At 48.5% G+C, this 25,522-nt stretch overlaps 2 protein-coding genes across 5 annotated transcripts in view; one reads left to right on the forward strand and one right to left on the reverse strand.

The window, feature by feature from the left end:
* SPRING1 (SREBF pathway regulator in golgi 1) overlaps window positions 1-896 on the reverse strand; it is a 220,226-nt gene extending 219,330 nt beyond the window's left edge. For 3 of the 4 annotated variants that reach the window (XM_082853254.1, XM_082853252.1, XM_082853253.1), the window contains exon 1: window positions 692-891. In XM_082853254.1, coding sequence (XP_082709380.1) covers window positions 692-802 — 111 coding nt within the window. In that variant the 5' untranslated portion in view covers window positions 803-891. Of the gene's footprint in view, window positions 1-691 lie in introns of all 4 variants that reach the window. The other variant, XM_082853255.1, reaches the window with a different exon arrangement.
* A 310-nt stretch (window positions 897-1,206) lies between these two features.
* Window positions 1,207-25,522, forward strand: part of RNFT2 (ring finger protein, transmembrane 2) — a gene marked incomplete at its 3' end in the record, with an annotated part of 59,502 nt that continues 35,186 nt past the window's right edge. The window contains exons 1-7 of the mRNA XM_082853570.1: window positions 1,207-1,247; window positions 2,889-3,059; window positions 3,569-3,627; window positions 8,700-9,178; window positions 11,206-11,282; window positions 14,666-14,766; window positions 17,916-18,069. Of these exons, the coding sequence (XP_082709696.1) occupies window positions 2,925-3,059; window positions 3,569-3,627; window positions 8,700-9,178; window positions 11,206-11,282; window positions 14,666-14,766; window positions 17,916-18,069 (1,005 nt within the window). The 5' untranslated portion in view covers window positions 1,207-1,247; window positions 2,889-2,924. The remainder of the gene's footprint in view (window positions 1,248-2,888; window positions 3,060-3,568; window positions 3,628-8,699; window positions 9,179-11,205; window positions 11,283-14,665; window positions 14,767-17,915; window positions 18,070-25,522) is intronic.

The raw sequence follows: 25,522 nt of genomic DNA on the forward strand, positions 1-25,522 counted from the left end.
AAACCAGGGTTGTCCCGGGTACACCGTGGCATATGCTCACCCTTTCTAAAAACCTAAACGCCTGAACTGGACTTCTAAACGAAGGGACAATGCTCTGGGTAACATTTCCCACCAAAGAATCCTGCCTTTTCTCCCACAAATTCGCACAGAGAAGAAAAACTAAGCGGATGGGGAGGTGAAAGGAAAATTCCACCCAACCACGTTATGCACAGAAAGAGCACCTCGTGGGTCCTGAGGCGTCTCCGTGCCGGACAACCGAGCCCCTAAATTAAATGCAAACCAGGCACACCAGCGCTGGCTTCGTAGCTCAGCTGGGCATCTTACTGGCCCAGGCATCTCCACCTTTTCCAGTCTCGAGTTACCCTGCTGGAACCCGGGGACACCGCCCCCCAGAACGGCCGCGAGGAGAAGGGAGAAATGCTCGCCCCCGCTCAGCACTCGGCCTGGCAGGTAGGAGGCAAGGAGACGGCCCTCAGGGTGATAACAAGCACAGCGTAAGGGCCCACAGCACCGGGTTCGAGTCCCAGCTCTGCCCCTGGCCTACCAACGAAATGGGCGGGTCCCTTCGCCCGTCCTCAGCCCCGGGACACGAACGCCCACCTCTCCGGAGGCGGCCCGGCGCACCGGGCACTCGGGCAGCGCGGCTGCAGAGGCAGCTTCCCTCACCCGGGGAGGGAGGGCGGCCACTGACCTGCTTGAAGGTGCTGGTGAGGAAGTAGACGAGCGAGAGCCCGAAGACCAGGGCGAGCACCCACCTCTTCCGCAGGAGCCGCCGCCACACCATGGCCGCCAGGTTCACCATCCCGGCGCGGAGCGGGACAGGCCCGGGGCCCGGGCGGCATGGCCCCTACGCGGCCGGCAGCCCCATGGCTCGCGGCGGGCGCCGGCCCCGCGGCCCTCAGCCCAGCCAGCTCCCGTCAGCCACCCCGCGCCTCCCCACGTGACCTCGCCCCACACACCGCCTGCACACCTCGCGCGTCACCCGCCGGCCTCGCTCGGCCTCCTCCTCATTGGTCCCTGCATAGCGGCGGCTTCCTATTGGCTGAATTCCGGGAAGGGGGCGGGCAATCGTGTGCGTGCGGCCGGTGGAGTTGTTGCCCGGGTCTCAGCGCTGGGCGCCGCGACCTGAGAAAGAACCTGGGGAGAGGCCGGAAGCACTCGGAAGTCAGGTGCTCCCCGGGCCGAGCGAGTGATTGGCTTGGAAGCACGAGAATGATGCCGCTGAGATTGCCGAATCGTCTGGGCAGGTAAAAAGATAACGTTATTTTTTTTCCCCCCGGTATGGTCAGCGTAATCTCCTGCCCTTTCAGTCCTGGGGCGTTTCGCGGTAAACTTTGGTTGCAGGAATGAAAAACGCTTGCAGCATTGTGTACGGAGCGCACCTGCCTGCTTCCAGTGCAAGTGATGCAGGAGATGCTCTCTTGCGTGCATTTCGGTGCAGTCATATAACGGCTCGGGGGTGCAACTTAAAACCTCTCATACATTGAAAACTCTGGTGAAATCCTCGTTAGGGATGGAGAGCGATGTATGGAGTAGAGGGTAAAAAGGCATTTCATTCAGTCATTCAGATGCATCCCACGTGCAAACGTTTTATTACAGAATTCGATATTGGAATAATTATGTACGGCCTACTGCCAACACAGGACCTGAAGCCCCTTCGAAAGCAAGCATCTGAAAGTGAAATCTTGGGTATTTTATTTAGGGGGCTGTGTCAAATTTATGGATGGAAACTGAGATTCTGTATTTTATTTTCCCCGAGGATTTGCAGGCGATGAGGAATCATTGCGGGGAGAGGGGGCATTAAGGCGAGATTGCAGGTTCTTGAAACAGATTTAGGGGATGAGCTTTCCTTCATATATGAAGATGGTGCTACTGACCCATCTTTTGGCTGATTTTCCAAATGAGAAAGGAGGCTTAGCTGGGGGGTTGTCTCGCTAATCAGTGGCCCTGGTAACACCAGTGCTGTCCCCTGAAGAAGGCTGGTCAGGATCAGGAAGTCACTCAACAACCCGTATGGCACCCTGAACTAAGAGCGCCATCTTTGGTCCTGGTACAGAAACAAATATTCAAGGAAGCTAAACCAACTCATGAAAAGTCTCTGGCCTTTATTTCTTCTCTAGAGTGAGAGGTCAGGGAGGGAACAAGGGACGTAGAAAAAGGTAAGTGAGAGACCCATTGATGTTTTCCTCATTGAGTAAATACTTGTTGACTGCTACTCTGTGCCAGGCAGCGTTCTAGATGTGGAAGCAGAAGGGCAAACCAGGCAGGCCGATCGTGTCTTTTGTGGCATTCGCATTCTAATGGAGGACAGGCCATAAATGAATATGCAAACATGTAAATAAATGATATATGCTATGAAGAAGGTAAAACGGGGAAATGTATGTTGGGTCAGGAGGGTGAGAGGAGAAGGCCTCTGGAAGGAGGTGACATTTGTCCTGAGGGAGCTAGCCAGAAGGAAAAGCATTCTAGGGAGAGGGAACAGCAAGTATAAAGGCCCGGAGGCAGGGACAAGCTGGCACGTTTGAAAAACAAAAAGGCCAGTGTGGTTGGAGGAGAGTGGAGGCAAATGAGGTTGGGAACAGGTGAGGCCTGCAGGCCAGGAACAGAGCTTGAATTTTATTCTGATTGCAGTGGGTAGCCTGCGGAGGGCCTTAAACATATTTTCTGTATTCCCCAATCACGACTCAGAGTTTGACAATAGGACAAGATATTAATACATTTAGATCATAACGGTCCTCAGGAGTCCCAACAAGGTATCAATGGAAGGCTAACAAGGGACAAGGAGGCAACAGAACCATCTGCTTATAACTACCCATGAAGCCCTAAGACTTATTCTCAGGTTCAAGGCATCCCATGGACTATTCACTTAAGTGTTCTATTCCATCCAGGGTTTGGAGCCTCTGATAAGCTCCTGTGACCCGTGCATGCCTTTGGAGAGGAAGAAGAGGGAGAGGCCTGCTTTCTCTGGAATCCAGTGGTCACATCCCCACCTGAATGCCCACCTCAGGTGTCGTCAACATGGAGTTCTGAAGTCCCTGTGGTTCCTCACAGTGAACCAGGTGACGTGTCTCCATGAGAATTCAGATCTTCATTACCACTGTATTAAATGTGAGGGCTGGAAGGAAGCTTTGGGTTCGGACACTTCACCTGTCTCCCATTTAACCTATGGGGAGTCTGAGGCCACAGAGAGGTTACCAATTTGTCCAGGGTCACACAGCAAATTAGGGGTGGCATCAGTCCAGGATCCATGTTTCCTAACTGCTGCTCACTTGACCTCCTCCAGCACCTCTTTGTTTTACAGTTCACTTCTTTCTCCTCTGACATGAGAACTTCCTCCACCTCCGGTCTCATCCTTCTCATCCATGAAATGGGCTGATGACACTTTCTTCATGGGACAGGGTGTTGATTTGAGGGTTGAATGGCATAACAGACTGAAACACAGTTTGCAAAATGTCAGAGAGCTCTAGGGAAGTAAGATACAAGTAGTACTTGTTTATGGTTACCATGGTGATCTGACAGGCACTGAGAATATTGGGAGACTCTGGCTCATGCATGTGTTGACTTTTAGGTCTTAAGGAAAATGCAGAGACGCCACAGCAGCAACACGGATAACGTTCCACCTGAAAGGTAGGCATCCCCTCATTCCATCTGAGGCTCTGAGCTTCAGGTGGTCAAGGGCAACCCAAAACTGGATGGAGTAATACCTGCTCCTCAGGGCTACTCGTTAGAAGAGCAGAGGAGATCTGATTGGACACTGCTTTGCACGGCAATGGCCTCATATCCTCAACACGTGACAGCTTGCTGTTGCTCTTATGGTAATTCTCAAAGCCTGTGCAAACAGTGATCCACTTGACTCATTGTATCAATGATTGTACCCAGGGGATTTTAATTTATAGAGGTGTCTGAGTGGCAACATGGAGAGGCGGATGACATTGAAAGAAGATTTTTATTACTTGCAGTTTCCAAGATAAGGGGGCATGTCACCCTACACAGGGCCACATGGGGAAGCACCGGGGTCAGCCAGGAGGCAGAAAGGAGCAAAGGGAAAGCATAGGTCACAGCTTTTATTGTGTTTTCCACACAGAGTAAGATAGGGGAGGGGAAATAACTTAGGATTGACTAGTTTGAACAATGTTGGTGGACTCTAGGCTGTAGGAGTGGTCTTTAGTTGTCTGTACCTGGCCCTGAGTGATTTGGGGCAGAGGAAATATTGGCCGAGAATGGGAATTAGATAAAGGAGGTGATTAGGGATGTGAGCTCTGGAGGTGGTTAGGGATGTGAGTTTACAGGGGAGTTGTAAACAACTTTGGCCATTAGTTTGACCCTATAATGTGCAGATGCCAAATAGACAAGTACAGAATCTAAGAAAATGCAGTTAAAACACTAATAAGCTAGAACTTCCATCTACTTAAGCCAAAGAGAGTACAGGCCATGGGGACTTGTTCTCAGGTTGTGACAGTCTCCCAGCCACAACCCCCTCACCATGCTGGACCGTACATCCAAGGAACAGGCAGCCAAGCTTTTCCTCCCTTGCAGCCCATTTCAAGTCCCCTGCAATTCTTGAGATTGGCTGCACAATCACAAAGTACCCACCAGTCCAGTATTGAGTTTTCCATCAAGCCTGCCTGTTCTGCAGGGAAGGGCACTGGCCTTAAGTCAGACAACCCTTGGCCAAAATCCCAGCTCAGCCACTTCCCCCTTTGCTGCCTTTGGCAAGCACCTTCACCTCTAGGCCTCAGTTTCCCCATCTATAAATGGCAGATAGCAAAACTCAGGTTTGCTTATGAATGAGTGAAGATACACAAACACGGAACCCGGCATTTAATAAGCATGGCTGTTGGAGCTTTTCCAGCCTCTGAAGACAGAATTACTCTTTGCTCTCAAATGAACGGTGAGGGCTTTGAGGACAGAGACCATGCTGGAGAAATAATGGCCACTGTGTATTGTGTGCTTATTTGTGTCACCCTCACGTTAGCCTGTGGAAGTGAGGACTGTTTTTATCACCATTTTATCGATGAGGAAACTGGGGCTCAGAGAGGGTAAGCTACCTGAAGTCACAAAGCCAGGAAGTGGCAGGACTGAGATTCAGGCCCTGGTCCATTTGACCCCTGCAAAGTCTGCGCTTTGAGATGCCACATTTCATCTGCCTCCTATTTGGGTGGATTCACTCTTCTCCCGGGCTACCTCACGTTCTAGCCTTTAAGTGGTTAAGTTGGAAGCTCAGCCTCTGCACCTCAAGGAATATTCTTTCCCGTTTAGGCCTAGAGAAGGGAGGCCAGCTATATAAAGGTCCTTGGTGGGTTGAGTCTTCCCTGGTTGTTGTACTGGAGGCCCCCTGAGCCCAGTGGACTCAGAGTGCTGGCAAGCTCAAGGCAGACAGGAGGCTTTCCAGGTCCCCGTGAGACGGTGGGGGAGGGAGGGCGGCCACTGTGGGCACCTTCCAGGACTCCTGCTTTCTGAGCTCAGCTTCTTGAAGTACAGAAAAAGCTCAAGTCCCCTTGATGATCATAGCCATGGTGTTAGTTGTTGTTGTCATTATTAATACTATCTTTATTATTATCCCAAACCCAAGAGAATAGGACCACTCATTTCCTGGGCTTTTGGAGCCAGGAGGGATGGGCCATGGGAGGTAGGGGGGTGGGTAACCATCTTCAAGTTCCCTCCCTTGCTGGGGTGTAAACCTGGTGGTTTATGACAACTTACCCCCACCTCAAGTTTGTAAGGCCAGCGAAGCCAACCCCAAGATTTCTCCAGACCGGCATCTCCCCTGCTGGGTTTCACAGGTATTCTACAAGATTGAATAGGTTTTCCATGGAAGAAAATAATTCCATGGTCACAAGTTTGGGAAACACTAGGTTTAACAAAGTTAATTTTTTCAGTTGCAGGCCTTCTCAGAGCCTTTAGTATGCTTATTCATTCACTCTTTCAAATAATATTGAGCATGTTCTATGCACGAGGTGCATTGTGCTGGGTAGTGGTAATCCAGTGGGGAGCAAACAGTCATGGTCTTTGACCTTACGGAGCAGGGCCCAGTCTCAAGTGCCGTTCTCAGTGCTGACTGCATGTTAGAATCACCCGGAAGGCTCTGAAGAAATAGCGGTGCTGAGGCCCAACCCCAAAGATTTTGATTCAGTTGGTCAACATTGGGTCCAGGGCCCCTGTATTTTTCAAAAGCTCCCTCGAGTTATTATAATGTACACCCAGGGTTGAGAGTCACAGGTAAGGAGTAAAACAATAAATATGACCAGTCCTGTGCAGGGGAGGGTAGAGTGCAGTGAGGACAAAGAGCAAGCAGACTGCCGTTGTCCAGGAGGTAGGGAAGGCTCCACCAAGCAAGAGAGATTTTTAGCCAGAATCTGAGGGATGAGCGTAAGTTACCTAGGTGGGACAGGGTGGGGCAGGGGGACAGCCCATGAAGGGGATGGCCTGGGCAAGGGCCCTGGAAGCCCTTGGGCAGTAAGAAAAGGGCACATGGTGAGATTGGAGTTCACGGCAAGATAATCCAAGATATCTGGGAAGTTCATCTCTCTAAGCCTCAGTTTCTTTATCTGTAAAATGGAAATGATATTAGTCCCTATCTTGAGGGTTTATCTGAGACTGCAGGAAGGAGGTTAGAATGGGCAGCCCTTTTAGTGGGTTAGTGAAATAATCAAATACATGGTTTTTTTGGGTTTTTTTTAATGCACCCTTGTCTGATGGAGAATAGATTACGTAAGATCAAGTGTGAAAGCAGTGTAAAACCTCCCCTGCAGCCTCCCTCTGGGGCCATTTTGTGCCTGGATGGTAACTAGCCTACTTTTTTTATTATTATTATTAATTTATTTATTTATGGCTGCGTTGCGCGTTGCTGTGTGCAGGGTTTCCTTAGGTGTGGAGAGCAGGGGCTACTCTTCGTTGCGGTGTGCGGGCTTCTCATTGCGGTGGCTTCTCTTGTTGCGGAGCACGGGCTCTAGGCGCACAGGCTTCAGTAGTTGTGGCATGCAGGCTTCAGTAGTTGTGGCTTGCGGGCTCTAGAGCGCAGGCTCAGTAGTTGTGGCACGTGGACTTAGTTGCTCTGCGGCATGTGGGATCTTCCCGGACCAGGGCTCAAACCCGTGTCCCCTGCATTGGCAGGCGGATTCTAAACCACTGCGCCACCAGAGAAGCCCGGTAACTAGCATACTTTTATTAAGCACCTGGGTTGTGGGGTCCACAGGATGAGTGGAACTCAGCACTCACTTTCAGTAAACTCAGGATGTATTTAGAGTACCGTAGGGGTCTGTGGAGGTTCCTTGGGAACCCTACTTTGGGGTGAGATAAGGAGGGGAGGGTGGCTCTTTGCCCCTCCCACTGACACAGCACATTGAGCTAATCAGCTCCACCTGTTGTGTAGACTGATTGCATTCGAAAAGGACAAGCCCAAGAGAAGACACATGACATCCAGAACTCCGGGGCATGGTGTTCATGGGAAAGTGCACCCAGTTTGGGGCTCACCATTCTCGGAAGGGTAACTCTAGGCTCTCTGCTCCTCCAGCAATGGCTCTGAGAGAGCATCAGCATCCTTTACCTGATTCCAGTACAACAGGCCTGTGCTTGGAACTAGAAATGGCAGTTAGCCCTGGAGGTTTTCCATAGGGATTAGAGATAATAGTTCCCACTTACTAAGTGCGAGGTACACTGAAAGGGGTATTCTAAATTTGATCCCCAGGAATTCTATGCATGAATGGTGTTTATACCCATTTTCCAGGTGAGAAAACTGAGTGTAGGATTGTTAAGACCCCTGGGAAGGGTGGAGCTAGGGTTCACATGTGGGCTTCTCCAATTAAATCTTCTTCCCATTACTTTCTGCTGCCCTCCAAATACCAGTTGTGACCAAGGTGGATCCTCTTGGGAACTGGGAATCATTGAACTTGGAGATTACAGAACCAGGGGTACCTGAGTTTCTGAGGTTAATCTAGAGTCAGAGGACTCTGTGCTCCCTTTTCAGTAAAGTATAGTGGTTAAGAAAGCAGGCTCCAGAGGTAGCCTTGCTGGGTTTGACTCTTCCCTGTTCCATACCTTACCAGCTGTGTGATCCTGGACAAGTTACTTTGTTCTGTGCCTCAGTTTCTTGATCTGTAAGTTGGTATTATTAGTACCTAGTTCACAGGGTTGATAGGAAGATTTAATGAGTTAATTGATGGAAAGCACTTAGAAAAGTATCTGGCACATAGTAAAATTTCAGTAAAGATTATGGCCCTGTTGCTATTATTACTTATTGGTTTGTTAGGGCTGCAGGGTGACAAGGTGTCACAGTCTAGGTGGCTTAAACTACAGAAATTTATTTTCTACAATTCGGGAGGCTGGAGGTCCAAGATCAAGGCATCGGCAGGGTTGGTTTCTTCTGAGGCCTCTCTTCTTGGCTCACAGATGGGCACCTTCTCTCTGTGTCTTCACATCGTCTTCCCTCCCGCATGTCTGTGTCCAAATTTCCTCCTCTTATAAGGACACCAGTCATATTGGATTAAGGCTGGCCCTAATGATCTCATTTTCACTTACCTCTGCAAAAGCACTGTCTTCAAAAACTGTCACAGGCTGAGGTACTGGTGGTTAGGGTCTCAACATATGATTTTCCTGGGGCAGGGGCCCCAATTCGGCCCCTAACATCACTGATAGGGTCCCCTGCCCCCCATCCTCCACTGCCTGACTTGGTGGCGGCTTTCTCCTCCCTTCTGGCCCAGAAATCGCAGTCAAGCGCTCAGCTCTGAGGCGAGTGTGGACGAAGGCGGAGTCTTTGAAAGTCTGAAGGCAGAAGCGGCCTCCCCGCCAGCGCTCTTCTCCGGCTTATCGGGCCTCCCGACAGGCAGCCTCCCCGCCACCCCTTTCCCGTCCAGCCTGGTGCTGGGGGCCGCGGCGGGCGGCGGGGACGTGTTTCTCCAGATGCCCACATCCAGGGAGGAAGGTGGGGGCCGCGGTGAGGGGGGCGCCTACCACCACCGCCAGCCCCACCACCACTTCCACCACGGCGGCCACCGCGGGGGCTCCCTGCTGCAGCACGTGGGCGGGGACCACCGCGCGCACTCCGACGAGGCGGGAGACGAGCAGCCGGGGACGCCCGCCCCAGCCCTGTCCGAGCTGAAGGCCGTGATCTGCTGGCTCCAGAAAGGGCTGCCCTTCATCCTCATCCTGCTGGCCAAAGTGTGCTTCCAACATAAGCTTGGTGAGTGTGGAGGGATGGAGGGCGCAAAGACTGCCGCCTCACCTGTTGGGTAGGGGGATGGCGTCTCCATCCCAAGTGCCAAGGGAAGGCAGTAGAGGTCCTTATGGTGCAAAGTCCTTAAGAGTCCAGGATTCTGAGTCAGACCTGGGTTCAAATCCTGGCCGACTAGCTGTGTGACTTGGGGCAAGCCACTCATATTCTTTGAGTCTCAGATTTGTCATCTCTCCAGCGGGGTTGTGGTAGAAACTCCCACAGCTGGTTGGGTGATGTGAAGGAATAGAGTGTACTACCCAGGAGTTCAGACTGCTTGGGTCTGAACCTGGGCTCTGCCCCCTTCCTAGCTGTGTGACGCTGGGTACATTATTTAACCTCTCTGTGCCTCAGTCCAATCATCCAAAAAATGGGGGTTAAAATAGTATATGTACTGTTACAAATACTATTACCTATGTATTATAGCTATACATAGACTCTAATAGTATGTTACAGATACTATTATAGTATATGAACAGCATCTGCCTTCGTGAGATTGAGTGAGGTTAAATGAATAAACATATGTAAAGCACTTAGGACAGTGCCTGGCAGAGAGTAAGTGCTATGCAAGTGTAGATTATTTTTATTATATTCATTATTAATACATGTAAGATACTTAACATAGAACCCTGCACATAGCAAGTGCTCAGTAAATAGTACCTAATATTATTATTAGGAAGTAAGATAATGATTCATAAAGTGCTTAGCCTAGTACCTGACACACACTTAACAGCCAATAAATGTGGTTTCTGGTCCACTATTGTTATTATCTGTTACGTACTGTTATTAGATCATGATGTTGCTGTGTCCTGGAGAGTTTAGGCTATTGTTTTTATCTTATGGTAGAAATTACAGTACTAATTACTGTCTCATGGCTTATTACATCCCACAAGAAATATCTAGAGGAGTTTAGGCCATCGTTTGTGTCTCATTTGCCCCTTTCTGGTGGGTTCCAGCTGACTCAGATCACTCCTTCCTTTTTGGGGTGCTACCATGTCAGTCCCTCCCTTTTTATTCCTAGAAATGGAACCTGGCGTGTTCTCCCTTACCCTGAATTCCAGCAAACTCACCACTAATTTTTATTCTCAAGTTTGGTCATTTTGTTTCTCAGTTGGCAGATTTTTTTGTCTGATCGAAGAGAATAGTACAAGAAGAGATTGTGGGGTTACTGGTTTTGATTTTATATGTTTTTAATGAAGAAACACATCTTTTACAAAGAAGATCTGGAAGAATGCCTGGAATACACGTACTATTTAAAAAGTAAAAGTGAACTCCAAGCTTGGGAACTGTGCATGTCATGTGAAAGCAGAATCCTTTCCACAGGGAACAAAAAGTAGGATTCGAAAATCCCTATTTAGGGGGAATTCCAAGATAGTAGCTTGCTAAATTGTGGAATAAAATTCAGTTCTTTTTCCCTACTCTACAAGGGTCATGTTTTCCTGTCAGCTAGGAATTCTTTCCCCTTTAACATGAAACTTCAATTTCTTATGGTGTTGTGGTCTTTTTCTACATATGCTTTTATTACAAATAACACGCCTCAGATTCTTTTTGGAAGTAGAAATAATAATAGGCACCACTTACTAACTTCTAGAGATTGTACACTGTAAGCAGTATCCCTCCTTGAGTTAAGTACTGTTATTATTCTGTCTGTTTTACAGAGGAGGAAACTGGGGCTCAGAGAGGTGCAGTGATTAGTCCAAGCCGAGATTTGAACACAGGTCTTACCAGACTGCACAGCCCATGCTTCTAACTGGTTCTATAAAATACGCCCACAGTGGCGGGCCTCAATCCCATCCCTAAGTCAGAGGCCTCTTCTCAGAGTGGCTTGGGGTTCCCAGTGACATACATGGCAGCCCAAGTGCCCCAGAAATGGGATTTTTCTCTCTCCTCTGTGGTTAGCGTGTCAACCCCGAGGGGACCAGGGATTGTCCGTAGTAAGCCTGGGCCAGGTCTGACGAGTCTAAGTGGGTGGTCTCGGCCCCTCCTCTGTCCTGCAGGCATTGCTGTGTGCATCGGGATGGCCAGCACCTTCGCCTATGCCAACTCCACGCTCCGGGAGCAGGTCTCTCTAAAGGTGAGTCACCCGGTAACTTACTCTCCTGGGGCTGCTGTAACCAATGACCACAAACTTGGTGGCTTAAAACAACACAGAGGGATTACTCACAGTTCTGTAGATCAAAGCCTGAAGTGGGTCCCTCTAGCCTAAGATCACAGTGTCAACAGGACTGTGTTCCTTCTGAAGGGTTCAGAGGACAGTCTCTTTCCTCGCCTTTTCCAGGTTCTAGAAGTCACCCACAGTCGTTGGCTCATGGCCCCCTCCTCCTTCTTCGAGCCAGCAACGTTGTATCTCTGTGACCATCCCTCCATAGACACATCTCCCTCTGACTCTCCTCTTCTGTCTCCCTCTTCCACTTTTACGGACCCTTGTGATTACATTGGACCCTCCTGGATAATCCAGGAGACTGTCCCTCACACAGGGTCAGCTGATTAGCAAACTTAATTCCACCTGCAACCTTTATTGCCCTTTGCCATGTAACCTAACATATTCACAGGTTGCAGGGATTAGGACAGGAACACCTTTGGGAGGCCATTCTTCTGCCTCCCACCCTGGGCAGATCCCCGGATGTGCCGTCCTTCTCCCTTCCAACAGCAGCCTCTCCCCATGTGCCCCTGGCCCATTCCCCTTATCCTCCCGGCATTCAATCAGCTCACTTCCAACCCACGCCCATGGTTAAGGCCGCCCCACGGGCACTGCTGGGTGGCCGTACGGCTTCACCACCGTCATCCCGAATGCCCTCTGGTATCTGCCGAGCACTAACCATGTCCAGCACGGTGCTGGACCCATTACACAGCTCCTCTTGCAGTTTCATCCCAGCAACCTGGGAGGGAGGCAAAATCATTCTGACTCATTTTCCCAGTGAGGAAATAGTGGCCCAGAATTTCTTGGCTAAGACATAAGTTTCTTGCCTAAGGCCACACAGCCAGCGTGAAGGGTGGCATCAGGATATGAACCCAGGCATTGAGCCCAGAGCCTGTACTACCCCCCAGATTCAAATTCCAGCTCCTCCACCCTCCTGCAAGCCCTTGGATGGGTTACCTCACTGATCACAGCCTCAGGTGCCACCTCTGGAAAAGGAACTGCCACACCAACTTCATACACCCATCGAGAGGATTAAATGAGATGGTGCATGGAAGGTGCTTAGTACAGTGCCTGGCTCATAGGAACAACTTAATTGAGCTATTTTTAACAAGCCTGTTTTCTGCTGCACATGTGATCCTATGATAGCCACCATCCTCTCTGACCTTGCTCTGGGGTCATCTGCTTTCTCAGAAGCACCTAGGCGTCCGTGAGGCACAGATGCCAGCTCAGTCTTTATTTGATACATGAGCACATTGAAGTCTGGAGTTGGGCATGGAGCCAGAGGTTCTTCTTGACCCTTAGTCTCATCTTCTTCATGCAGACCCCTTTCTGCTGCTATTAGAACAGCAGGTTGCTCGATGTCATAGTGGAGACTATTGGGGCTGTGGCTCTTTCTCAGATGCAGTAACATCCGCGTGGTGCCTTGACTTGAATTTTAGGGGCAAGGGGATGCCTGTATCCATGGACAGACTTCTAGGGGTCTTTGAACCCCATGAAGACACAGGTGATGATTTGCCTGTCTGTGTATATTTCAGTGGAAGAGAGTCTGCATGACTCTTAGTAAGTTTAGGAATCTCAACTTACTACTGGATAAGTACCCCATTTGTCCTTCAGAGTCTGGCTTCTCGGAGCATTGCTAATTCCCTTTCTCTTCCACTTTTGGTTTGGATTTACGGGGGATTAAACCGGAATCTATTATTTATTGGCATAAAAAGGGCTGCCGAGTGGATTAATCACATTGATAAGAGCCGTTGGTTGGTTGGAGGTGGTTTCTCAGGCCGTTAACCTTGACCCCTCCTGGAATAATGGGTGGATGGAGATGCATTTATTTTGTCTGCACTATGGAAATGTGTGTTGTAACAGCGTGTCGAGCACTGAGCTGTGTCTGGAGACAGTGGAGCATTTACCGAAACCACAGGGAAGGTTACACTGGGAAAGTTATGACCTCATCTTATTCCAGCAATGCAGCCTCCCTGGTCCAGGAAAAGACAAGCTTTTCAGCTTGTCAGCAGCACGGGGGTCTGATTATGTATCCCAGGGTACACAGGCAGGAATGCCCTGCTGTACGCCTCGTCTAGAAATTTCCTTAGGTTGCTGTCAGGCTGAGAGACTACTGAGATACAGCCAACTGAGAAGGTTTCCCAGCTTGTCTTCCTGGGGACTAATCAGAAACAAGGCTGGTGAAAGAGAAACGGGGCTAGGTTGCAAAGGGCTTTGACATCCATGTGTACGAGTTTGAGTTTAATCCTATAAATGTGGCCCTATGTTGAATGGTCAGTCCAGGGCAGTAGCCCAAAGGTCCATGCCGGAAAAAGTTAGAACAGAAGTTTCCAAACTGTCGATCTGAATCTACTGCTGGGTTGTAAAGTCAGAACAACAAGTCCTACCATTTAGTGAGCTTGAAATGTGAGCCTGTACCAGACTGAATGTTTACATTTATCAAGTTTACTTAATCCTTAACAAAACCTGATTTAAAAAAAAAATTTTACTTATTTATTTTTGGCTGCGTTGGGTCTTCGTTGCTGCACGCGGGCTTTCTCTAGTTGTGGCGAGCGGGGGCTACTCTTCGTTGCGGTGCGCGGGCTTCTCATTGCAGTGGCTTCTCGTTGTGGAGCACGGGCTCTGGCACATGGGCTTCAGTAGTTGTGGCACACAGGCTTAGCTGCTCCACAGCATGTGGGGTCTTCCCGGACCAGGGCTCAAACCCATGTCCCCTGCATTGGCAGGCGGATTCTTAACCACTGCACCACCAGGAAGTCCCCAAACCCCATTTTTTAATGAGGACACTGGAGCTTAAAACATGTGCCCTTGAGCCAGAGTTACTTAGTTTCTCTGTGCCTCAGTTCCTAACAGTATATGTAAACTAACATTTCTTACATGCCAGGTACTGTTCTAAGCAGTTCATGTACATTAATTCTCAGACTCTAGAAGAGAGATACAACGTATACCCATTTTACAGAGAAATGTAGCGAGTTTAAGTAATTGCCCAGGGTTGGACAGCCTCCAGATAATAGACCAAGGATTTGAACCCAGGCCACCCAGCTCCAGAGTCTGATTTGCTAACCGTGGTGCCCTTCTGACTCTCTGGATTGTTCTCCAAGCAGGTTCACACATTTCTGTTACCTTCTCTGTAACCATCCCTTAGTTTCCAGTGGGATGGAAAGATGCCAACGCCCTTCCTTTCACCATTAGCCCCGCTTCCTCCAAACCTTTGAGAAAGGGAAAATTTGCCCTTTGTCGGGGAACATTCTGGAATATCCTGCCAGGTGCACCTTTGGCGTTTCAGCATCTCCACTGATCTCTTGCTTTGTCTCTAGGAGAAGAGGTCGGTGCTGGTCATTTTGTGGATCTTAGCCTTTCTGGCGGGGAACACCCTGTATGTGCTCTACACGTTCAGTTCCCAGCAGCTGTATAACAGGTGAGCAGGGGAGTCTGACCCTCCAGTGAGAAAGTGGGGGGCTTTGTTGGACTCAGGACCCACAGCCCCTTCATTTGAGAACAATGCAGTAGCTCTAAGTCATGTTGTAACTTTCACATCCCACCCTGTTGTCATATACACGTGCCTAGAGCATAATTCTTTATAGAAATATAATGCAAGCCACATGTGTAATTTTGCATTTTCTAGTAGCCACATAGTGCATGGGGGGGGAGGACTGGCCAGTAATGGTCTCTGGCGCAGGGTTGAAACTCAAGCCAAGCTTTCAGATCATGCCCATCTGTTTTAAAAATGGACTTTGAGGAGTGACCCGTTTCACCACTTTCTGGGGCCACCCGAAGTTGCATGAAAGCAATTTGGGAAGTTAGTTCCAAGGCATCAGCATGCCTCCCGCACACTGCATAAGTTGCCTGGCCCAGAAGATCAAGGTCCTGGTGGAGGGTAAAGGAGATGGAGTCTCCCAGAACCTTGGAGGAATTTCCAGCTCATGCCATTCTCTGGCCATGATCACATTCACAGGCTCAGACCTCTGTGCCCTCGTCAAACCAGTGCTGAGTCAAACCGGCAGCACACAAAGAGAAAGAGAGTGACCCGGAGAAAAGCAGCAGAGCTGAGCCTCCTTCATTATTGATGTCAGTGGTCTAGAGTGGGTTTGTAAATGCTACCAATAGCCATTATCTTATTTTGCCCTCCCACTCAGCAGGGTATTGCTGTCCCTGCTTTACAGGTGAGGAAACTTTGGCTTAATGAAACCCTTTCTAATAAGCCTTAGTCCCAGTAGGTAACAGACTTTGAATCATCCCAGGATTTGAAGTCTGATGACCAGTGTCAGAGGTTCTTAGTCTTGCCACGCACCAGCTTTGTGCCCTTCGGCAAAGAGTGGAACTTCTTCGAACCTCGCCTAGTTTCTGCATTAGTGAAACCGAGAGCAAGTTAATTTCTGCCTTACCCACCTGAAGGTCATTACCCACCCACAGGCTAATTATCAGAGAGGCCAAACGTTAATAATATGTGAAAAGTACTGGGCAAACTGTGAAACATTTGATATGTCATAATCATATCATAATATTATTCTTTTATGATAAATTACTTTGTCTATTGGGGGTGATGGCTAATGGGGCAGAAAACTGACAATAAAATGTATCCATCCATTAAAGTTCATAGTGTACGTTAGAAATAAGTGGACTTAGTGATCAATCTGCGGAAAAACACTTGGGCATCTTTCTGGCTCCAAAAGCCAAAACAGAAAAAACTCTAAGACAATGAACTAAAACCTACGTGGGTGAATTTAACAGATCGGTGTCTCTGAGATCAAATGGAAAGTGGAGGGCAGATCTTCATTTCTTTTGCGATCAGAGATGCATAATAGAGAAGCAGGGCATGGAAGTCAACCAGCCAGCCTGGGTTGTGCCCAGGGAGGGACAAGAGCAGAGACAAAAAGGGGAGCTCAGGGCTGCCAGCCTCTCCCCATATCGTAACTCAGATGCCACTCAGACTTGCAGACGAGGCATCCCACAGAGACAGGGCTCAGATGTGGAAGGACACCAAAGGTATCATGAGAGATTGCAAAAATAGATTATTTTCATTGATTTAACCCTACTCTCGCTCTTCAAAATAAAAATTGACTTTTAAAAATAAAAGTACAAAAACAGACCAGTTCGTTCCTAGGATGCTCTCCTCAGGGAGCCTCAGTTTGCACCGTTTTCCACCAGCCCAGCAGAGTATGTGGGAAGCGTTTAGAAAGCATTCACTCTGGGCTGTGTGCACTGTCCCCTGCTTTTTGGTGGACAGGCAGGACTCGGAGTGGCCTTTGCTTGGAGCCTTTAATCTGGCGGGAGGAAAAGCGAGGGGACCAGCACAGCTTGGGTGCTGGTTCCAATCCTAGCTCCACATTCTAGCTGAGATGCCATAGGCGGTGACTCCACGTCGAAGCGCTCCAGATTCCCCAGCTCAAGATGCGATAATCATAGTGCCTACCACATAGAGCCTTTGGGAAGATGAAATGACTTGAGACATGCAAAGCATGTACACTAGGGCCAGCATGCTGTAGAAAGCCAAGATGTTGTTAATACCATCATCCACAGAGGTGATGGAGAGCAGTGCTGCTCAGCATGTGGTCTATGGATCAGTGCCAATTCGAGAATGACTTGTTGTCTGTCCCTAGTGAGGGAAGTACAGAAATTGAGTGTGACTTACCTGGTCACGGATGGGTAAAATGGGTTTACACACTCCGAGTAGTACTGCTGTGGAATAAGGACTGAGAGCAGTAACTGTAGCCGGGACACCTGGGTTCGAATCCACCACCGTTCCATCATATTTGTAGGACCTTGTGCATGTTCATTTACCTTTCTGTGCCTCTTTTTCTCATCTACAAAATGGGTAGATAACAGTGCCTGCCCCGTAGAGATGTTGTTATCATTATCACTGCTGCATGACAGAGTCAGTAGTATGTATACCTATTATCTCATTGAATCCCACCAGTAACACTGAGGGAGGGACCGATTCCCATTTTATTGATGAGAACACTGAGGCTTACAGAGAGAACATTATCTGCCTAGGGTCCAGTAATGGAGAGGCCTGGATTCAAATTCAAGTCTGTCTGATACTGATGCCCATATGCTTATCATGCAGTGTGACCTTGGGCAACTTAACTTCACATCTCCAAGCTTCAGGGCCTCATTTATAAAGTGGGGATGAGCAGTGCTCACTCTGCAGGACAATGAGATACAGTGAGTAAATTGCTTAGCACAGCGTCTGCACATCAAATCCCTCCTCCCTCCTTCTCTCTCTCTCCCTCCTTCATGTTATTGGTCGGCCTTCCTTCCTTCCTTTTGTTTCTTCTTGTGAAGCCTTTTATGGCCGATAAAACTGGAGGGGAGCTTAACTAATGATGCTCTAGGCCAGTCTCATCATTTAACTCTCAGGGGAACTGAGGCTCAGAGAGGTTAAGATACCCACCTGAGGTCACACAGCAAGTTAATAGCAGATTCAGGAACAGGGCACAGATATCTGACTCCCAGCTTAGTGCTCTTTCTACAGGTAATATTTACAAGGCTCCTAGAATGAGTAGAAGGGCCCCTAAGGGCCAGTGACCCTAAGTGAGCATCCTGACTCTCTGACTCCTCCCCCAGCCTCATATTCCTGAAGCCCAACCTGGAGACGCTGGACTTCTTTGACCTGCTGTGGATCGTGGGCATCGCAGACTTTGTGCTCAAGTACATCACCATCGCCCTCAAGTGCCTTGTCGTGGCCCTGCCCAAGATCATCCTGGCCGTCAAGTCCAAGGTAGGCCCATCACGCCAATCATGCAGGGGTTTCAGGATGCCTTCTGGAGAAGGAAAGGTTGGACTTGGGCAGAGCTAATGTCAGTGCATCAAATGAACAGAGCCTGAGCTAGTAGATCCTGTCTCCCACCTCTTGTCATCCCTTGAAGCTGAGCATCATTCTTTATTGTCACCACCTTCTTGTCACGCCTCTGCTCTCCAAGTGCATTTACTAAGTTTTGTTGTTCAGAGCTGGCCTTGATGCAATTTTCATCTAAATTTCACCCAAGGAAGGAAAAAAAGCACATTGACATGCCCTGGGTCCTGCTTCTCCCAGGGAAGGATGGCTCTCAAAGGTTTTTGACTCTTTGTGGCTTCTGGGGCACGTTATATAGAGGGTACCGAGGCTCCGAAGAAAAGGACTCTGTGATCCGTGAGTGACGCCTGCCATGGACACAGGAAGCAGACTGGTGGCAGTGATTCTTTGGAGTGTACCTTAGGGAGAGGCCTGCAGGAGGTGTTGCGATGAAGAGGTCTTGGGGGATAATCATTGTAATTCAGAGGACTGAGCAGTGTGAGGAAAAGACATCACGGTTAGGTCAGAAAGCTCAGAATTTGTCCCAGGCATTGGTTGGCAGAAGAGCAGGCTGGAATTGACCATCTGTCTTGAGTGACAACTGATCAAATCACTGGCCAGGTGTATAGGAGAAACACACTCCTGTGTTTCTCCTGTACACACATACACTCAATACCTCCGACACCAGATGTGTGGGTTTTCCACACATCATGTAATTCTCTGACACCGGCTGGGTATCCTTCAGTTTAACACAGTTCTGACACTGTCCACCTCGAGATAGTGTCAGATCCCACAGGATAAGGTCTCAGTCCCGCAAGACTGCCCCTGTCACTTCAGATGCCAGTCACCAGCCCCAAGTTGGCACCTGTACTTCTGACCAACCGGCTACAAATCAGGGTTCCCATGACCCCCTCCTTGGGTTCAGTGCCCCTTGGGTTCTAGATGCCCTGAACCTCTTCCTTCATAGCAGTTGTGGCACTTTGTTGAAGGCAGGAGACGTGAATCCAGGCACATGAGGAAGCTGGCTCCGCACTGACTGCCTGGAATAATAATGGCTCGCAGTTATTGAGCACCGACTGTGAACCTGAGACTGTACTAAGAGCACTTCATGTATGCATTACCTTATGTAGCCTCTTGCTGTTCCTCTCAGGGAGGTACAGTTCCTGTCATTCATGAGGAGGAGACGGAAGGTTGAGCAGGCAGACAGCTATTAAGTGGTAGCGTTGGGACTCCAGCCCAGGGCTTCAGCTTCGGGGCCCAAGCTGTACCTCACAGTGGGTATGGGAGAAAGATAAGGAAAACAGAGAATAAGAAAAACAGAGAATAAGAAAACAGAGAATAAGAAAACAGAGAAAACCATAGAGAATGGTTACTCATTGCCTAGTGCATTCTGGTTCTTGCTAGATTCTTTCCCATGTCTTGACTCATATAAGGCTCTCAACACCCCTCTGAGAGAGAGAGATTATTATCACTACTTTCTAGATGAAAAGCTGAGTACAGTCATCCCTCAGTATCTGCGAGGGATTGGTTCCAAGATCTTCCTCGGATACCAAAATCCGTGGACGCTCAAGTCCCTTACATTTGCTCCTCCACATCTGCGGTTCCGCATCCTCGGATTTTCTATGTGAGATTGGTTGAATCCACAGACGAGGAACCTGCGGATACAGAGGGTCCACTGTATTCATTTCCTGTGGCTGCTATAATAAATAACCACATGCCTGGGGCTGAAAACAATAGAAATTTGTTCTCTCACAGTCCTGGAGGTCAGAAGTCCAAAATCAGTGTCACTGAAACGAAATCTAGGTGTCAGAGGTGTGGGGTGGGGGGTGGGGACAGTGCTGGATGTTAGGGGAGGATCCTTCCTTGCGTCTTCCAGCTTCTGGTAGCTGGCAGCATTCCTTAGCTCATGGCAGCATCACTCCAGTCTGCCTCTGCGGTCACCTGGCCTCTGCTGTGTATGACGTCTCCTTCTATCTGTCTCATACAGATACATGTGACTGCATTTGGGCCCCACCCAGACAATCCAGGATACGCTCCCCGTGCCAAGAGCCTTAACTTAATTGTGTCTTCAAATACCCTTTTTCCAGATGAGGTCACATTCACAGCTTCCAGGGTTTGGGACCTGGTATCTTTGGGTGGCCATTTTTTCACTTACCCTGTACTGTGGCTGAAAGAGGGGTGAGATATTTTGTCCAAAAAACACCCAGCTGGTCAGTTATAGAATCAGAATTCACATCTTCCAACTCCCAAGGCCATGGCCACGTCAGGAGATCATCTGCCCAGCACTGAATGGATGTCGGAATTCCTGGGCCATTCCTGACCCTGCCACTTTCCAGCCATGGGGCCTTGGGTGAGTCACTACATGTGCCTGAACATGTTTCTTCCCTTAGAAAATTGAGATGTTTACAAAACCCCGTTTGAGATGCTGCAAACATAAAAAGACTTTATGTATGTGGGTGAAATGAGGGGTGGGTTGTCATTGCCTGGAGAGGAAGCAGGTGAGGCTTTGCAGCCCACCTGCCTATCCAGCATCCTTAGTCTTCCTCTCACTCTCTCCTGCCCCTCTTCCCTCTGTTCCCTGTGCTTCAGCCAGACCCTTCTTCTTTCATTTCCTTCCATACACCAACTAGTGCCAATCTGACATGTGGTAGATGTTCTATCCCCATTTTCCAGATGAGAAAACTGAGACTGAGTAACTAACCCTTACAGCTTCCAGAGTCAGCTGTGTGCTGCCCTTCTACCTCAAAGGCCCTTTTCCTTTCTTGTGTCTTAACCACCTCCTGCTCCTCCTGCAGATCACAGCCTCTTAGAAACCTCCCCTGCCCCTTCAGGTGAGGCATGGTGCCCCTACTGGGGACTCTCACAGCATCCTGTACTTCCCCTGTTCTAGCACTCACCACCCTGAGTGTAATTGCCTGTTTAATTGTCTGCCTGCTCTGCTCGACTGTAACCTCTGTGACAGCAGGAAATGAATGCATCTGGTTTCTTTGTTGATGGATCACCAGCATCTGATGTGCACTCGGAAGCATTCATTGTTTGTATGTATATATGTTTGGGTGGGTGGATGGATGGGTGAATGGATATATAGGTAGATGGATGCATTGGATGGCTAGATGGGAAAGTTGGTGGATATGTGGACAGATGGATAGTCCAGTGATTGTGTGGATAGATGGATGGGAGATGGATGGATGGATATTTAGATAGATGATGGATGGGTACTTGGATGGATGGATAGATGGATGGATGGATGGATGGATATTTAGATGGGTAGTTGGATATTTAGAAGGATGGACAGACAGGTTGGTAGATGGATGGGTGAGTGGATGAGTTGATAGTCTAGACAGCTACACTAACTCTCATCACCTCCTCTTGTAACCTCAGTGAGAGCTTAGACTCCATTGTCAGCTCAGCTCAAACCTCTCATATATGGTAGGTGTCCAGATACCTCTGTCATGAAGACACCAAAATCTACAAGGCAAAGTAGTACTCACTTCCCTGTGCTAGAAAGGAACATGCAGCAAACCTTCAAAGAAATGCAGCAACCAGACCAATAGTAATAAATGCAAGTAAACCTTGCCGAACAATTACCAGGAGTCAGGCAGTGTGTTAAGCACTGCCATTTGTTCAAGAAATAGTTACTAAGTGCCAGAGGTGTGCCAGGCACTGTTCTAGGCACAGGGATACATCAGTATCAAAGTACAAAGTAGACAAAAATCTACATACTCATGGAGTTTATAGTCTACTGAAGACATCGTCTTGTTTAATCTTAGCAATCCTGGGAGGTAGATACTGTTGATATCTCTCTGCACAGAGCAGAAACTGAGTTAAATAACCTGCCAGAGATTGCAAACCTCAGAGTAACAACGCTGATGGCAATAGGAACAGCTGATGTGGAGTCAGCCCTTCACGTGGGCCAGGCCCTGCTCTAACCCTTTTCCCTCTGACATCTGTCTCACAAGGCAAGTGCTGTTGTTTTGTGGGTTTTTTAAAAATTGAGGTAAAATTCACATAACATCAAATTAACCGGCAATCATTTTATTTTATTTTATTTTATTTTATTTTATTTTATTTTATTTTATTTTTATAAATTAGAACTGACATTTATTTGTTTATTTTGGCTTCGGTGGGTCTTCAGGAACTGACATTTATTTATTTATTTGTCTGTTTGTTTATTTATTTAGGCTGTGCTGGGTCTTTATTGTGGCCTGTGGGCTTCTCTAGTTGTGGTGCACGGGCTTAGTTGCGGTATGTGGGATCTTAGCTCCCTGACCAGGGGTCGAACCCGGGCCTCCGGCATTGGGAGCGTGGAGTCTTCCACCGGAGCACCAGGGAAGTCCCAGCAATCATTTTAAAGTATACAATTCAGTGCCATTCAGTACATTTACGGTGCTGTGCAACCATCACCTCTATCTAGTCCTAAGAGATTTTCATCACCCCAAAAGGAAACCCCGTACCCATTCAGCCACTCCCCCTTCCCTCTGGCCACCACCAATCTGCTTCCTACCTCTATGGATTTACCTATTCTGGGCATTTCATATAAATGGAATCATACATTATGTGACCTTTTGTGTCTGGCTTATTTCACTTAGCATCATATTTTCAAGATTTATCCACATTGTAGCAGAAATTAGCACTTCATTCCATTTTAATGGCTGAATAATATTCCATTGTGTGGATAGACCACCCTTTGTTTATCCATTCATCCATTGATGGACATTTGGATTGCTTCCACTTTTTAGCTATTGGGAATAGCAGTGCTTTGAACATTTGTGTAGAAGTATCTGTTTGAACACAGTTTTTCTGGGTAAATACTTAGGAGTGGAATGGCTGGGTCATATGGTAATTCTATGTTTAACTTTTTGAGGAACCACCAAACTGCTTCCCACAACAGCTACACCATTTTACACTCCCAGCAGTTGCTGGTTTTATCCCTGTTTTCCAGAGGAAAACACAAACGCAGTGAGAGGTTAAGAAGTAGCCCAAGGTCACACAGTGTATGAGCGGCTGAGTGGGGATTTGAACTCAGGCAGTCTGATTCCAGAACCACACTCCCTCCCACGGAAGTTCTCTGGATGTGCTTGGAAAATTCCTCAGAGTTGACTGAGGAGCGATGTCCCCGTACACCAGCTCTATAAAATTCCCCCAAGTTCAGGCAATGGCTACCTCACTTCCTTCCCTTTCGACGGGCACCGCTGGGGGCCAGGGGGCGGGGATGGGAGGTGGCACCCCTTCCCTGCACCTCCGAGGTGTGGGTGACAGTTATTAATGCCTCCCTGGCAACTGTCCAGCTCCCTTTTTCTGATTATTATTATTTTATTCGGCGAGATTAATGTGCCAGGTCAGAGCATAATCCAGCCTGTAAAAAGTGATGTGAATAGTCTCCTCAAGATGAATTGCAGGCTTGGAAAAGGTTCACAGCCTTTCCTTGCCTGTCTGAGTGCTCTCCCGAATCCTCATCAATCCTTGTCTGGGCAGAAGAAAAGGACGGGTCTTCATTTGCAGCTGGTGGGGGGAGGGGGGAGAGGAGCACATCTGTCAGGGACCCCTAATGGCTTACAGCACAGATGCTCTTTCCTGCGCCTCCGTGCCGTCCACTGAGAGGGTGGGTTGGTTTTTAATACTATAATTATATTGGAAGGGCTTCTGGTATTTGGGTTTGCTTGATGGCCCCACGGTCCCTGATGTGTGAGGCTGGGTGAGCCGCTGATTCCCACGTGCCTCTGGACACCAGAGGGTCTGTCCGGGATCTTCTCATACCTGGGCCTCCCAGGACAGCCATGCTCATTGGCCGGCCAAGAAGGGGGTGGGTTAACAATGACGGCCACCGATCTATAACCTCAGTCCCAAACCATCACACTGGCCGGGTGTCTAGAGCAACCACTTGTCATCATAAATCCAGATAACTTACACAGTTCATACATCTTGGCCCTGCCTGATCAGACTCCTACCCACTTCTCCAACCTCATCACCCAGGACTTGTCCTCTCCCTTGGCTCACCCTGGACCAGCCAGCACCTTCCTTCTCAGGCCCTTCGCACTTACCGCTCCCTCCACCTGGGGAGGTTTTTCTCTATGTTCCCAAGGCTGTCCCCTTCCCATCATTCAAGTGTCACTTCCTCTGAGACTGTCGCCTCCCTGACCACCCTGTTCAGAGTGGTGGTCCCCAGTTTGCATTACCCCATCACCATTTTATTTCCCTCCTCGCGTGTGCCAGTATCTGAAATGATTGGATTGTCTTGTGTTTATTTTCTGTCCCCACTATTCAAGTATAGACTCATGAGAACAAGGACCGTTAGGTCTGTCTTGACACATGGATATTACGGGCTGAATGAAGAGCCTCGTGTAAATTTCCTGTTAGGGGGTTAAAACTAGGCCTGCTGCTACCCCACCACGTAGAGTTCTTCTCAGACACATCCCCTTTCTCTCCTCAATCCAGTGGACATTATTTGGGACTTATTTGCGTACAAAGGCAATGCTAGGCCCTGAGAATATAAAAACAAGTAAGACGCCCTCCTCACCTTCGTGTACTCCCTGATTCTCTGCGAGTGAAACTTTTGTTTTAACCTAACCCGAACCTAGTTAGGAAAGCAAATTTTCTTGTCCTGGAAAATTTTCTTGACACTCCAACTCCTAGCATTAATAGTAGTAATAATTTGAAACTTGACTTGTCCACATTGCTCCTTCCTTTTGTTAAAATGAAATCCTCTTGGCTTGAGATTCTAGAAATGCACTGTCCAGTATGACAGCCACAAGCCACAGGTGACTATTTACATTTAAATTAATTAAATTTAAAATTCAGTCTCTCAGTTGCACTGCTCGATAGCCACAGTGTTGAGCAAAGCAGATGTAGAACATGCCAGTGGACAGCATTGTTCTAGAACATTCTTAGGGCAGGGTTCGTTCAACCTCTCACTAGCATAGGTAGCAGGCAGCTGCCATTCTGCCCATTTTTCAGATGGAGAAATATAAAAGCAGGTACTTCTCTAAAAACTCTCAGTAGCGGGTGTGTCATGAGTAAACACTGCACAGCAGGAAGAAAACTGGCCTTGAGTCAGCAAAACTGGGTTCAAATCCTGGTTCCTGGACTTCCTACCTATGTGACCTTGGACAGGTGACCTCAGTCTTTGGAGCCCTTGGCTTTCTCATCTCTTAAATGGTTGTTTTTATCCCATTAAGGTTATCAGAAGGTAGAAGGCTGGGTATCCAGTTGCTGAGTGGATACTAGGACTAGCTGTATCAGAAACAAGGAAACGTTTAGCTGACCTGTTTCTCCAAAAAACACAGCATGTGACCAACTTCCTGTCTTTTCCCATAAGAACGGGAAGGAGGAAGCCCTTCCCATGTCTGAAATCATCTTAGCTGACCCCTAGTGCAGCCTGCACGGCCAGCCCCTGGATGAG

The sequence above is a fragment of the Leucopleurus acutus genome (assembly GCF_964270905.1).
Source record: "Leucopleurus acutus genome assembly, chromosome: 13".
Lineage (NCBI taxonomy): Eukaryota > Metazoa > Chordata > Mammalia > Artiodactyla > Delphinidae > Leucopleurus > Leucopleurus acutus.